Here is a 15,697-nt window from a genome sequence, read left to right on the forward strand (position 1 = left end):
ATTTAAGATTATCCAAGTGTTCCGAACATGAATAGCATTGTTAGATAAAAACAATAAAACCAACCACCTTATTATATTAATAGCTTACAGTATGACTGACTAACTTATACTGGATCTTTCTTTTCACAGATGAAGCTGTTCCAAGACTTGTAGGTATGCAATTTTTATTGCTACAAAGGCAGTTACTTTATTGCAACCATGTTAAAGTATTTTTCTCTGGAATCTACGTGAAGTGAACATACCCGTGTTTATTATTTACAATACTATATTTGTTAACAGTAATTCTTTGTATTTTAATTACTGTTTTTATTAAGTTTCCATGTGCTACAACACATAATAATACTATATAATATTCATATGTTTAAACAGATGTTTTTTCATACGTTGAGATTGAAGCGCATTAACTGTTATGGTGAGCGTAAAACTGAAATACGTGTATATATTTCAGCCATTAAAATTGGAGGGAAAAGCTATGTGGAAAAAGGAGAGAAGATAGTGTTGACGTGTAATGCCACTGGTGAACTGTATCCCCCTGAGGACATTGACTGGTTCTTGGACGGTCAGAAAATCAAGCAAAACCAGTTAAGAGGAATAACTATTGCGAAATTCAGAGTGGCGGAAACAAAGACGTTACACAGTCAGTTAGAAATAGATCACAGTGAAATGAGTGACGGCGGAAATTATATATGCAGAAGCTCCGATTTGGAGATCACCAACAAACATGTTATGGTTCTTAATGGTAGGTACCTTCAGCACATGCAACACATACACGCTCTATTCAATATAAGTTGTGTTGGATGTATTTAAATAGAAAGCACCTGTTTCCGTTTGCTCTAATAATTTAGGTCAAAGTCAGTGCCAAAGCAGTATTATTTATATCATAAGCGTTATGTATGCCATAAATGTAACCTCGTGCTTTGGCAATATGTGTCGTTCTTAATTTGATTAAGACTGAGGGCACAACCATTCGAATGTAACCAGCAAGTATGCCATTATTTTGCAAGGTGTGAATCCGAACATAAAACCACGATCTCAAGACGAACAATATATTACACAAGACACGTCTAGTAAAGGTATTTTTCCGTTTTTCTGTTGTTACCTCTTAGATGTTCCAGACTTATAAACCGACTTGTTGAAAAATACCACATTTCTATCTCTTGCTGGTTTAATTCGAGTCACTTGTGTCTTTGGACTTTGAATCATAAAGTATCAAATAACGGTCTGACACTCGCTCTACAAGTCGGTTTTTAGGCTGAAAAGTAGCCACTGTTATGTGTTTGGAAACCCAGTAGACTTTCGTAATCCATCGGACGCACATGAATTTATTTCGCAGAATGATTGAAAACATAATGGAAATTCCAATAACAGAAAAACCGCATCTGATTGTAGCCATTTTAAAAAGTGACTAATGTACCATTGCACGTATAATGCACGTACATATTTATTGCATGTATTCCTTGTTGACAATTCTCGAGACGACAACAGTTCTACAACTCATATAATATTTGTGTCTGCTAGAAGACGTGAATAGAGTCAACGAATTTGTTTCGTAAGATCTGACTGCATTCCTGGCTAATTTATATTTATTCCGGTGTATTTACATATTACATGTAGATCGAAATTCAAACAACTCTGACGTTGGTTTACGTCCCGAACGTATTTCTGTAGGTTCTGCAAAGCGATCACGTAAAAAGATTCTTGAAGATACAGAGCTGGGTAAGGTAGTTGGCTTCGTAAAGAAAACACCCTATAATACTAACCGTTGCGCTTGGAATTTCCATTAGTTTTGCAGTACATCTCAATTAGTTTTTTCCTGGATGTTTCATGCATTTTAATTAAGCTTCATTCAAACAGACCTTTATTAAAGAATTTGAATACAAAATATACCCAAATGTACAACAAAGCGACGTCATAAATACTACATACATTAAAAATTCCAACGTTTTTCTGCTATTATCCATAAACTGTATAAGCAGTTACAAATATTCATTGTTAGTTTTTATTATTATTGTTAAGCACTTTTGAAATGCTTATTTCGCTTACTCCTTTTCTCTTTGTTTTTGACGTTATTTGTATTGATTTGTTCTTTATATTTGATCTGTTCACGTCGTACAAATTGTATGAACTTTTTTTATAGCCCTAAGCAATTTTACTTAATTATTACTTAATTATGTATGGCTAGTTTATTTGTTCTTTCGCTATGATTTATTAAGCATCAAACCTCTATGGTGAATAATATATTATACGTATATAATGCGGAAAACATTGCCCAAGTGAAACTGACATTTGATGTCGTCATATCAAAGATTTTAAAATAGCATTATATGTGCAATTTTCAGCAAGCATTATCATTTAGAATGCTACAATAGAACTAACTCGTTATTCTTTCCTTTTTTTAACAGCAGAAACAAATCACAGCAAAAGGGGTAAGTAAGAATTCATATAAGTTTGTTTAAAGCATGTAACAATCACGATTTTAAAAGTTGACGAGGTTCGATTGGGAACATTTAAAGACGTATATGTAACAGTTAAATCACGTATATTCGAATATGTTGCCTTGTAACACTACATGCTTAATATGTTTGTATCCGATAGCGCTAATATTTAAACAATTTAAACGGGCATCGAATCGATACAAATGTTTGGTTAAATATCAATTAAAACATTTATGTTATCTACCACGTGGTATTACGTCAGTATTGAAGCAATCTGGCAATCAATAACAATTTACGTCTGTTCTCCATATGCCTTCGAAGGAGGAACATTAATGGGTGAGAAGAAGATATTGTGTTTTCTGTTTGGTGCAGAAAAGAATGCTTATGTTAATAGATATTGCGCATGGCATAATATGAAGCATATTATATTATGTTAAAACCATTAGTATAATTTAACCATGAATTCACGTAGTAATGTCCATAGAAAAAAGTAGTATGCCGAGGATTGATATGGCCCACTATTACCATATTGGTTTGCCACTGGCCGTCTCTCATATCGTCTGTGCACAATACCGTCCGACCGTCCTCCTTCCGTTCCTCCGTCCGTTCGTCTATCTTTTGGATTTGTGTGATGCAGGTTGCGAGTTACTTAAAATGTAAAAATTAAGAGGGCTGAAACAAACATATAAACTAGAGTTTTAGCATGTGCACTTCAATATGTGTTTGGGATATTTTCTATACAACCAAAAATTGGCCCTTTAAGCAGCAATGTGAAATTGCTTAACTTGTGTCGTTCGTATCCAATAAAATTGTGTTGCTAGGTGAACGTTTATTAGTGTCTTACAGACATATTTCCTTTTGTGAGCTTATTATTCTTTTATTTGTATAAATATAATAGTACATTTCCTTATAGTTGGGAAGACATTTAGATAAGTAAAACTTAATTGAATTAGTTTTGTAGACCAGACAAGAGTCATTTATCCATGTGTCGGGATAATTTTGCGTGTTGGGATATTGAAATAGCTATTAAAGAGTCTTTTATCCATGCAACGTGTGTTTGGATGATTTAAAGTGTTTGGATATTGAAATAACAATTAAAATATAATGGAATATGACTGAAAAACGTTATTGATATACGTTTGGACCGTGCCAGACAAAACCAATAGAGTGTAACCAGTAACCATTTAATTATTTCACTTTACAATCTAAGTTAGAGGAAGTATACTTCAGAGCATGGCTCTGGTACGATATAAAAAAGAAGCGCAAATGATGCGTAAGTTTTATATATTCATGCGATGCCAACTGAATAGTTATCTGTTTTTTTTCAGATAGCAACTCGCCATCTCAATTGTCCGGTGCAGCATGTACGTTGTCGTCCCTCTTCTATAATGGACGGTTTTCCTCGTGTGCATTAACATTCTTAGTTCTCGTTGTCACGATTACAAACATATATCACAGGCAGTGACATAGTTGATTATGCCTCAGTGTCCGTTGGTGAAGTATTCCAATAACAGCTTGGAACGAAATTCGGCTGTGGTTTTAAATTTGAGATATAACTTGTGTAGATGTTTGAACTATTTGAAATGTAAAATCCATTAGTTAAATTGACTCAAAGCTGTAAACACGTGCAAGAACATGTTACAGTTTTTGGCTGGGGACTCTTATTTGTTTTGTCGCCAACAATGCAGACGTTACATGCTGGAGACAGTGAATTTATATCTACACATCGCTTATCGTAATGTGAGAACATTTAAACATTCTGATACGGGGACTAGTTGTTTGCATTTCATACAAACGGATTTATAATTGCGATTGTGAAACGACATATACTTGCACCTAGACCAGTGTCCAATGAGTTATGACACTGGAGACGTAGTCAGTGTTTAACAGTTTGAAGTGTTTGGCTAGAACGTGAATCATCTCTATTAGTATCGAATGTTGATTTAAAACGGGTATATACATTAAGATGTGTGATTGGTTAAATAGTAGAGAGAAACATAAATGTTATTTATGATTAGATATAAATAACATTTATATTGTAAAATTGCATGAACATGTTCATATTATTATATGAAGCATTTTATAAAGATCAAAATTTGTCGCATCAGTAGTTTTTTGCAACCTTGGTTTTGTTGTTGTTTAATTGATTATATAGGTATGAACCCATACTAGAATTTCCATTAATATTCATACATAAACTTAAAATATATCATTGAATCACATTGGATACAAAACAAACAATATGGGAATTTATATTTTAGATGACATAAAAAAATTGTACCCTAAACACTGAATTATACACCCATTAAACATGATAGATACGGTTCTGTTTTGATTTGTCGGACATTGTGCTGTGAGTGGTGTTATTGACCATTCAAAAAATGGCATTTACGGGTAACGCCATGCAGACGGTATTATACTTTGAATACAACTAACAAACGTACGAAGTCATTGTGCATTCTTTATTAATGAATATGATATCGCCGTAGTGGTGATGCTTGTTGATCATATGTGAACGAATTGATTGTCATTATTTAGTAAGACATTATGCCCTTGTTTCTCATCATTCCAAAGTTGATCATTCAGACCCGTTTAAGATAAAATGTTTGTTTGATTTAGTGCTGCACCGAATCCAAAATTTCAATCGGATTCGAATTCGAATCCAAAGGCTCGTATATCGAATATCAGTTCGAATTCTAATTTGAAAGTAAAAATACGCATAATAAATTATAATTTATATTGTTATAACCAAAATTATGTTTTGAAACACCAGAACGTATATATGTCTTATGAGAAAAGTAATTAAATTTTTTTATTATTATAAACTTTACAACTACTAATATTTATACTTCTTTAGCAGCATTGGTAGATGCAGCTGCAGCCGCAACAGCAGAAGTGGAAGCAGAAATAACGACATCAAAAACAAAAACAAATACTAAGTAGATAAAAAAATTGACTTTCGTTGTTAAAAAAAAAATTATCCCCGGGTCCAGATTCCGCAAATTTCTCAAAATCGCACACACACGAAATAGTGTAATCATTTTAACGACAAACATTAATAATAATGTCTCATATTAAACACATTTATGTCAGTCAGATATAATATGAATAACGCTGTATTTTAACAAGAAAAAAACGCATCACACGCAATCTGCAATAAGTTTCAATAAAATACTTCGTAACGACCACTTATTAGTCAGAATTAGTATGCTGATAAAACCCATAATGCTTCCACACCGAGAATTTTAATTGTTTATGTGCATCGCGATTTTTCTTCTGCGCCATTTTGCACCATCGAAAACGAAAGTAGACTGTATAGTACCATGTTTTTGTCGAAAAAGTAGCGATAATTGTGACAAACTACATACCAGTCAGCCTTTCAAACAGAAAGAAACAATTTAACGAAACGTATTAGGGCGAAAGAAACAATAAACGCACACGAAAGGTTAAACTCAAATAAAATCCGGATTCGAAACCGATTTTACCAATCACGGTTAGATCCGCGAATCCTCGTTTGGATCCGCGAATCTCGGATATTTCGGATATTCGGTGCAGCCCTAGTTTCATTGTCTAACATATATAGCTATATGATATGTCGCATTTGTTAGTGTGTTTGTATGTTCGAAATTCAGGCAAAGCGTGCTACAATTTTTAGCGATTTTGTTTGTATCCTCGTAATAAAGGTATTTTTTAAGCGTTGTGCTTCAAAAGGAAAACGCTACTAAGACATGCCATTTAAACTGAAATTTTAGTATTATTTTCTAGAGTAGTTAAACTTCAAAACTGCATTTGCAATTGCGTTTGTAAAAACAATATGTGATTTATTTTAGTTTGCATGGTGAACATTGTTTTTATTGAATGAATTTTGTTATTATTTCCTTATATGTAAATAATAAATAGATAAATGGTGGGTATTAGTGCTTTTGCTATACATTCTAGAACCCAATTCTATGTAAAAAGGAAAAACCGTAAAAGAACCACACGCACACAAACAAACACGCTTGTCGGCTTGCATGCAAAAACACATCCATACACAAATAAGGCAGATGTTAGCAATTATAAATATGACAAAGGACATACTAAAAATATACTAGCAAGACTGCAGATCGCTCTCCTCGATCTTATGAACTCCCAACGCATGCATGTTTAGTTGAAGTATTTGATGTGGAAACAGATACCTATATTAATAAAGATAAGTCATACCATAAGCTTTAAGAAGATGTTGTTATTGCAGTTGTTACATGCATTATAACATCAAAAACGTAATGCGCGTCGCGAATACGCGCACGTACAGACGCCAACGTCCGTCTAGGTACGGAATATACAACCATTATATCGTAAAAGAAATCTTTTTAGTTTAAGCACATTTATTTTGGCTCGATTGCATCGAAAGCCCCAGGCTTATTGAAACGCTCTCAAGTCCGTTCCTGGGTTTGGTGTCTTTGCGGGGGACATCTAAAGAACATCCCACAGTGGGGATCGAACCCAGGACCTCCCGGTCGCTAGGCGGACACCATATCCATAACACCACGGCGACCTCATAAATATATATTTGAAACTAGGTATTTATTTCGCTTAAACAAAATAAATTAAATATCAGTAATGTAAAGTTATAGTACACTTATTGGAATTATGTGCACTACAAAATAGTACAACCTGACATACAAAGATATATTAAAGTATAGAACAGGATGAATGTAAACCTTGTAAAATTAAATCGAACACAAAATAAGTAAGGACGAATTCATTTTTTCAGCTGGCAGGTCTGTATGGCGAATGACTATTAAGAGACGTTTACATCGTTTAAACGGACAATGCTTTTAATCGACCGTTCAAATGCAAAGATCAACTTACTTCATGTTCATGTTTTAATGTTTAGCGTAGGCTTTGTTCTGCTTTGTAAAGGCTATACGTCGCTGCGCCGAAATACAGGACGCGAAGGTGGTAACATAGATATCTCACAGAGAGACCAAAACGATATATACTACAATCCTTTTCACAATTAACATGGCGAAAGCAAAGACATTTATATTATAAAATATGTTTAAAACATATTTTTACCAAAAAAATTGTAAACGTGCGATACCACTAACAATATTCAGGAAAAGACCATAAGAAATTATATATTTGACGTATACAAACGTTTATAACAAATATTACGAGACTTTTAAAACTATATATATATATATATATATATATACATTTTGTGTCGTTTTGATAATGATATTGTTGACACTGACGCGTCGTGCTGTTTACTCAGATATTCCAGACAATGACCAGCCCGTTTTCGGAAACAATTTTTAAGTTCAGAGCTCTTTTTATCATATTTGAAGTGTTTGCTGAATGTTAAAATTACATAATGAAGCATTTTATCGCGGATTAAGGTCGCTTAAGTTCGTTTTTGTTCTATTCGTGTACCACCTCTTACAGAGCACAGATCAATCCGCAATTAATTAATGCATTTAATAAAACAGTATTTATCGGATATGAGTGAGATGAGCAAATACGAGTGTATTGTTTTCAAGTGTTTTGCTATAAAATATGAATAAAGATTCTGTATCTTAAATAGTGAAAGCCTAAGTTTCAAGCTGAACTATTCGTGAATAAGAACACGCGTTGATGGCGTGTGTTAAGTGTCTTAATCGAAATCACAACTGCTAATGGAATACCTATTTGCGTTCTATGTGAGGGAATAATCCAAATACCTTCGAGTACACTGGAGTTTCTATTGTGGACATTACATATAAATAATAAGCCACGTATTGACTTAATGTTTCCTGAAAAGTAAAACAAAAATGATATCAGTACTCTCACTTAAATTAAAAAGAACTTCAATCCATACGCTTTGTTTAACGGGATGAAACATTGAACCAAAACTCGTTTAGGTAATATTATTACCCAAAGTATGCATTGATGCATCAATGTTCACGGAGGGGCACGAATAAAATATCGTCTTAATAACGACTTGTACTTAACACCACGTCGTAGATTTTTTATGTAAAACAACTATTTCTCAAAATACGCTTCGATTACACGTATACCTGGAATTATTTGAATTTAGATATTTGTCATTAATTACCTATAACATTTAATTTTATTGAATTATCTTTATAAAACTATACCCTTGTCAATTTTATTTAATTTATATTGTTCATATATATGCCAGTATCCGGTGTCGCATCTTACATGGTTATTTAAATCATATGATCCAACACGGCAAAAATGTACGTATAAAACTGTTTTTGTTCATTTATTTTATAGTAATTCTAATAAAATATCTACAATTTATATATATATGTATGTTGCAAGAAAACGTTGGATTTGCGAGTACATAATTTTATTTGATAATTTTGTTCTTTCTATTAGTTTATCAAAAATTTCATTATCGGGAATATCACTTTACTGCCACGATGATAATATGGACTATATTAAAATATTAAGTGAAATATAGCATGTGTGCATACAATTGTGTTAATTCAAGGTCCTGACCATTATGATTATACATTTGTATGACTTAAATAAATAAAATAGTCACATAAGCATGCTTATGTATATCTAACTAACGTCATATTAACCAATGCATACAGGACACACTACCACATGTATTTGGTTGTATGCATGGTATTTAACGCGCCCAGATGTACTTACTGTAGCAATGTCAGAAACGCTCTGGGGACATAGGCAGCACATCCTTTCAGACGAACAGAAGCAATCACACCGGGAAATCACGTGAAGTATAAAACAGTCAAGCCCCCTACCTACGAAGAGTGCCAATATATATTGTCGAGTACTAATGCGATTAAAGAGGGAGCTTGTTTTAAATTTGACATGTTTATAGTAACAATCGCAACACCGAACCAAGAAGCAGTCAATTTTCCAATGATGGTATTGGACATCATTTCAATATATTTCTAATAAACCATTATTCACCGGTTCAAACGGACATACAAGTGTTGTTTTAATATACCTTTAAAAGAGCTTTCTTTAAAAGCTTATGCTTTTAAACGTTTTCCTGTGTGAATAAAATTTTAGAGTGTTAAATTGGATAATTATTTAAAATGTGCAAGGTGTTTCTAAACACTTTCACAACTTAAAACACTGTTCTATAGGTAAAAATAATTAGATGTTATATGTTTATATGTTTTACAATCTTTTATGATTTAATATCAAAGGATACAGAAACACTACGTGTGCTGGTAGCCCAGTCATAATAGTTGCTTTCCTAAATGTATTCATATGCAAATTCACACTCATCAATCACGCGGGGTTATATCTTGAAATTCAAAGTGGCAGAACGTGCCTAAGTTGGTATGCATTTTTGTTCTTCATGGCTTAATAAGGGGTCAAACAATTTAATGATTGAAATGTACTATTAACATTGTCCGATCAGTTTGATTGTGTCCAAACTAATAAATCAGAACTTGTATACGATACTTGGTCATCTGTAGCAATGAATGTCTTAGAAACAAAGAACCTGCGCATATTAAAGCAGAAAATGAAATTTATTCTTGTATGGGGGATTGCATAATGTTATAATAGATTAACCTACGATTTTATTCAACATTTAACTGGAATTATTTAATTATCAAACATAAATTGGAATCATGGAACAATGGAAATATTTAATAAAAAAACGAGCATCCGCCATCGCGAACTGTTATGAGAGTCAAGGGACTGTTTTACGGGACTGATTGCATGGGGAGTACTATTGAACTTGGTGTTACGTTCCAATTAATAGTTCAAACCTAAGATAAAATACTTTAAATATCCCCTTTGTCAACAATAAACGTTGTCTTATAAGATTATAAACAAATATTTTGCAACACAGCGTACATAAAAATAGAAAAGGTATCGAACGTCGGTACATAATTTCTTTCAGCAAATTAAGGTTGTTTGTGTTCGCGGGTGTCAATCTGAATTGCAGGTCAGTACGGTTGCCCTGCTTTCGCTATTTGTTAAACAATGGTTGCTTCGGCGTTCTAGCAACTATATGTGTTTATCATCGGTTGCTAATTACCAGTCGGGAATGTTGGTGCTGACATATATGCAGTCAACACATGCCGTAAGACTTTTCGAACAAAGGCGAACCGTCCTCAATCGATACGTTTACCCACCCACCCTATTCATGTACAGAATATACGTACTTTACGAATTTCCAAACAGAACAAAATAAAGTATTCGATTATTCAATCCTCAATATAATCGCAATACATGCAGACTGACGCGTGAAAACGATACTCGCTAACACACCATATACATTTACAGAAACATGGTGTTGCTGTTTACGTGGATATCGCTCGTAAAACATGCGATTAATTACTGCATGAAAAGAAGATATGTATGAATTTTTTGTTTGAAAAATATAACAAAAACGCAACCCATTTATTTCTCATTTTATCAATGAAAAGTCCTCCCTTTATTCCGACGTTTTGGTAAATTGAACACCTTAAACAAAATGTTTAAGATTCGCAAATTTTCGTTGTAGTTATGATAATACTGAACATATACCATGCTCTAAAATATCCATTATATGCATCTTTTGACGATTTAAAAACCTGAACATTATAAAGCGTTGCAATGCGAAATGATTGTTATTGTCGTTATATTTTGTGACACTACGAGGGTTACTTACATAAAGTAAAAATACATCACTCATTGTATAAGCACGGATGGCCGAGTGGTTTGAGCGTTAGACGTTTACTCAAGGAGTCAGTTGTACAAGCCCAGTTGAGGTTTATCTTTTTTATTTCTTTAATGACAAACTTCAAATACATGCACACTCTGTGAAAATGTTCCTTTAAGGCCATGTCTTGTAATCCTCAGAATCAAACTTTAGTTACAATTTATTAATATACCATCAACACTCAATTATCAGCATTTGTAGATTTAAATTTTGCATTGGTTTCGAATCCATGATGTTTTGTTTGCTGCATATAATAATACATTTAGATTAATCCATATAACATAGATTTGTTTATAAAATCGTTTAATGGTATTTGTTTTAAAGAATCTGCAATACTTGAGCCAGTGCCTTTCCAAATCCCACAATAAGCTTTTTGAAAGCCTAAAATACTACTCATTGTTTAAGTATGTTTTAATCTTTTTAATTCATAGTCTCTCTTAAGAGGCAAACCACTTCAACGACGTATATGCGATTAATACACGATACGTCAGTCTTGCTGCACACATGCGGATGTTTAAATAAAGAATACTAGTGTTCTGAAGTGTCACCATTTAGTGCTTCATACAAATTATTGTTTTTACCCCGCACTCATCACAGTAAAGTCTCTAATATATAAAGTCGCTTGGAGCCAGCAAACGTTTTATTGAATGCAATGGGTTAATTTGTTATGAATTTTGTCTTCTCATTTCCAAAAATCTATAATCAATTGCTGGATACATTGAACACACACGAATGTTGTTGGCATGTGTGAGCCCTGAACTATTCAATGACGCAATGCGACGAAATTTTACTTTGTCATTTATACTATAATTGATTAAATTTGAGTCGATAACTACTTGTCTTGTTTTGCCAGAGGTTTAATATTGGGAATATGGAGTGATGCTTATAATAATACAAACTCTCTAATCTTTGTTTTGAGACAGTAATCGCGCATGCCTGTAACACATTATACTTTTGAAACCTAAAATAAAAATTTATTTCCTGAACAACATTTGTTTGGTAATATGGCACAAATATTAACAGAGATTTCATACGAATGAAGTTCTTTTAAGTACAGTCGAACTCTCAATATCGTTTTCCTGCCGTATCGTATACTTCAGGCAAACAATTAACAATACTTAATTCAATACCAAATAGAAAGTAATTTAGCATATTACTTTATATGAGGGTTCCTCAATAATCTGCGACCTCCGAATGTATGTAATATCCAAAGGTTTGGTAATTTCGATTGAAATACATACGTGGATGCGATTTAACTGCATTGTTGTCATGGACGCGTTTCCGAAAACATCATAAAAACAGCACTCTGATTTTCTTTCAAGTAACCTTATTGTTGTGCGTATTATATTAACATTTCATTTAATGTGAGTATTTTTTTCAACAAATGGTGTTTTCCATTAATGTTTTATGACGTTAAATTTCCTAGCCATCAATTGTAATAGTGTTTAGGTATTGAATACGTTAGACATATCGTGTACAATCATTGGTATACAGATTGACCATTTTTAAATAAACAACAGAAGAAAGACTCACATAAACTTGTTTGCTTTTTATAATATATAGTCCGCCCTAAAATTTGTACAGAGTAATGTCAGAAAACCAGTCTATGGCGACCTTTGCAGCTAATCCATCACACCCCGAGATATCACGCACTGTATTTATAATAAAACCCGATATCTAATCAGAATACACATATCATAATGAATACTTTTCTAAAATAATTATTATTAATAATTTCAGAAACCTTAAATGTTTTGAGTTTACTACAAATTTATAAAACATGAAACACTGTTTCATTACGCACAGACTGAGATCGAATAGCTTACACTTATTTATTATATACTATCAAGGGATACATAAGCACGACCTCGTCTATTACACATGGTACAAGTTTTTGTCTTTATTTTGTAAATCGGATTTTAAGTTTACCATAGTCATGTTGAATAACTTGAGGCATTTAACATATATTTTATTTGCAAGTAAGTGACTATCAAATACTTTGTTGTAAGCATAATATAATTTCAAACACAAAGTGTGGACTCGTAAAACACATTTTTATTCGTGTCAACAACATGGCGCCGTCATTGCTCATTGTGAGCAGCGCTATGTTTGTGTCTGGATCTATGGCCTGAGGAATACAATTGAAACTATTCTAACTTTCAAATGAAATATTCTTTGAACAGTTAATTGCTTTTATAATGCATTACTCAAAATAGTGCAAGATGAAAACCAGATCGTTTGCAATTAAGAATACGTACACAAAGAACGTAAAATGCAGGCTGAGGATTTTTATTTCTTTCACCACATTATGGCTGTTGGATGCTCACGTATCTAGAATGCAGGTTGCAAAATATATGTTTGAGCGCAATTACATGCATTCCAATATCACTGCAGTTACCCTGTTACTGCCATTTTCTAAACACTTGTTGATCGGTGATTACTTGTGGCGATATGTTTCAGACAGTGGTTCAAAATTATAGGTCTCGGGTGTTCAAATTCTAGCATGTCTTTAGCCTCTAATAACTTTAGGCATCTTTAAACAAACTATGGGTCATTGGAATACATACGGGTCTCTGAGGGATTACCTCGCAGTTAAACTGCTGTTCATTTTAATATGAACAATATTTTTGCGCTTGCTTTACAGAAAGAAAGCAACAATGGGTCAAGAATGCATAATTTGAATAAATGTGTTTAAAGCTATAAATTGTTTAACGAAAGCAAATGCTCGTTATTCTCTATTTCATGAAGTCAAATAATGACTTTCATATAATTCAGTTGATGATGCTATTTAATATTAACGTGTTTTATTACGGTAAGCAGTGAATTTAACTTCATAGCACTATGAAATCATACATGATTACCATCAACATTGATGAACCCTTTAAATAAGTGGAGATAATATTGCTTTGCAATGATCGTTCAATCCGTACGTCGGTAGGTATGTCCTTCGGCGCGTTGACAGCTCTAAGATCAAGTTCACGGGTAGTCACAGTAAATTGGTTTGTGCATGATATATACGAATGCTTTGACCTAAGATAATGATAATAGGTACAGTTGTTACTTCTGATAAAGAAAAACAGACTACTGAGTACAGGAAACCAGGTCACAGGAGTAGCGTCTTATTTAAGGAATACTTTCACCTTCTATCATAAAAAAATATATAGTGGTTACAAGAGAGAAAAAATGAAGCATTTGAGATTGAGGTCACCAGGTCAGTGGTCAAGGTGAATTCGGCTTGTATAAAACAATTGGATTCTTCATGATGTCTAGAAAGTGTCATTTTCTTCGATATCTAAATTAGAAAAGTGCTTACATCTGGTGAGAAAATAACGCATATTGCGTTTTAGATCAATAGGTCCAAGGTAAAGATCGCACGGGCGACAGGCGTTTTTGCTACACCATTGCTTTAGAACGCTTTGACCTCCGATCATATAAATTGTTGTATTAGTTAAAAATAAATGTTGAAAAAAGACGCATATTCAAATAGAAATCATCAGATCAAAGGTCAAGTTTTAAGGGGTTTGTAACATTAAATTTGTTTTCTCACACTAGCTGGAAATTTCTTTTGATCATATAAATAAATTTGCTGGTTATTTTTTAAAACGGAGGACAACTTTCAAATCCATAAATATATGTAAAGGTCACGTGTACGACTTTGCTGCAAGTCGGGAGACATTAATATATTACACAAAGGTTTTGTTGTAATCATGCTTTCATGAGTTATGTATGCAAACAATACTGCCCCGCTATCCCGTCATTCCTTTATCTAAATTATACATTTACTTAAAGCCAGCACACTGAATTGAAAGCATCTTCTGAATTTGTATTTAAGTCTGTCCTTTGAACTTCAAAGTACGTTATATAGTTATGAATACCACTCAAATGACACATGCATTTTGGAATGTTTCAACCAAGTTGCTCTTAAAAGATTAAATATGAAATTTGAAAATTTGTATTCAAGTGTAATATTCATTATGATTCAATCTAGTATATTATATACATTATGGTTTTGATACAACTTAGGCATTTAGTTGTGAGAACTTGTATTTATTTTGATAAGCATTTCAAACTCCCCATCTCTTTCATAAACATTACAAAGCATGACTATTATTTATTCTGAATGGCATCCTGTTTTGTCATGTTCCATTAACGATTGATTGGTATAAACATTCGAGTACAATATGTTACGACATTGTATGCGCTTACCTTTATTTCGAATAGAGTTTCCACTATTGGTTCCCAATCATTGTGTAGACTGGAGACACATAAAAAATGATGCTTGTAAAAAAACTGTAATCAAGAAATAAAATAGCATGCGAACAATACCCTTATTGGGAAGGCGATCCGCATAGTCGTTGCACTAACATGCAATCAAACAGTGTTGTCGGCATACTATCTTGCGTTACGCGATTCGAAGGCGCACAGCAACGTTGTAAGTGTTCTTATGAGTATGCACATCATAGTCTCGACGGAGCTGTTAAGTGATGTTCTTCGAGCAAATAAAATTGTATACAATAGCAAAAATGCTTTGATCGCTAGTCTGAATAATGTGATGTATATCATTGTCTATTTAAGTATT

The 15,697-nt window shown here is 33.1% G+C and overlaps 1 protein-coding gene across 3 annotated transcripts in view; it reads left to right on the plus strand.

The window, feature by feature from the left end:
* Positions 1-6,345, plus strand: part of LOC127879787 (uncharacterized) — a 43,929-nt gene extending 37,584 nt beyond the window's left edge. The window contains exons 5-11 of one of the 3 annotated variants that reach the window (XM_052426839.1): positions 130-153; positions 449-739; positions 1,005-1,073; positions 1,669-1,716; positions 2,403-2,426; positions 2,757-2,771; positions 3,764-6,345. In XM_052426839.1, the coding sequence (XP_052282799.1) occupies positions 130-153; positions 449-739; positions 1,005-1,073; positions 1,669-1,716; positions 2,403-2,426; positions 2,757-2,771; positions 3,764-3,900 (608 nt within the window). In that variant the 3' untranslated portion in view covers positions 3,901-6,345. The remainder of the gene's footprint in view (positions 1-129; positions 154-448; positions 740-1,004; positions 1,074-1,668; positions 1,717-2,402; positions 2,427-2,756; positions 2,772-3,763) is intronic. The other 2 variants (XM_052426841.1, XM_052426842.1) reach the window with 2 other exon arrangements.
* The last annotated feature ends 9,352 nt before the right edge of the window (positions 6,346-15,697 follow it).

This window comes from Dreissena polymorpha, chromosome 4 (assembly GCF_020536995.1).
Source record: "Dreissena polymorpha isolate Duluth1 chromosome 4, UMN_Dpol_1.0, whole genome shotgun sequence".
Classification (NCBI taxonomy): Eukaryota; Metazoa; Mollusca; class Bivalvia; order Myida; family Dreissenidae; genus Dreissena; species Dreissena polymorpha.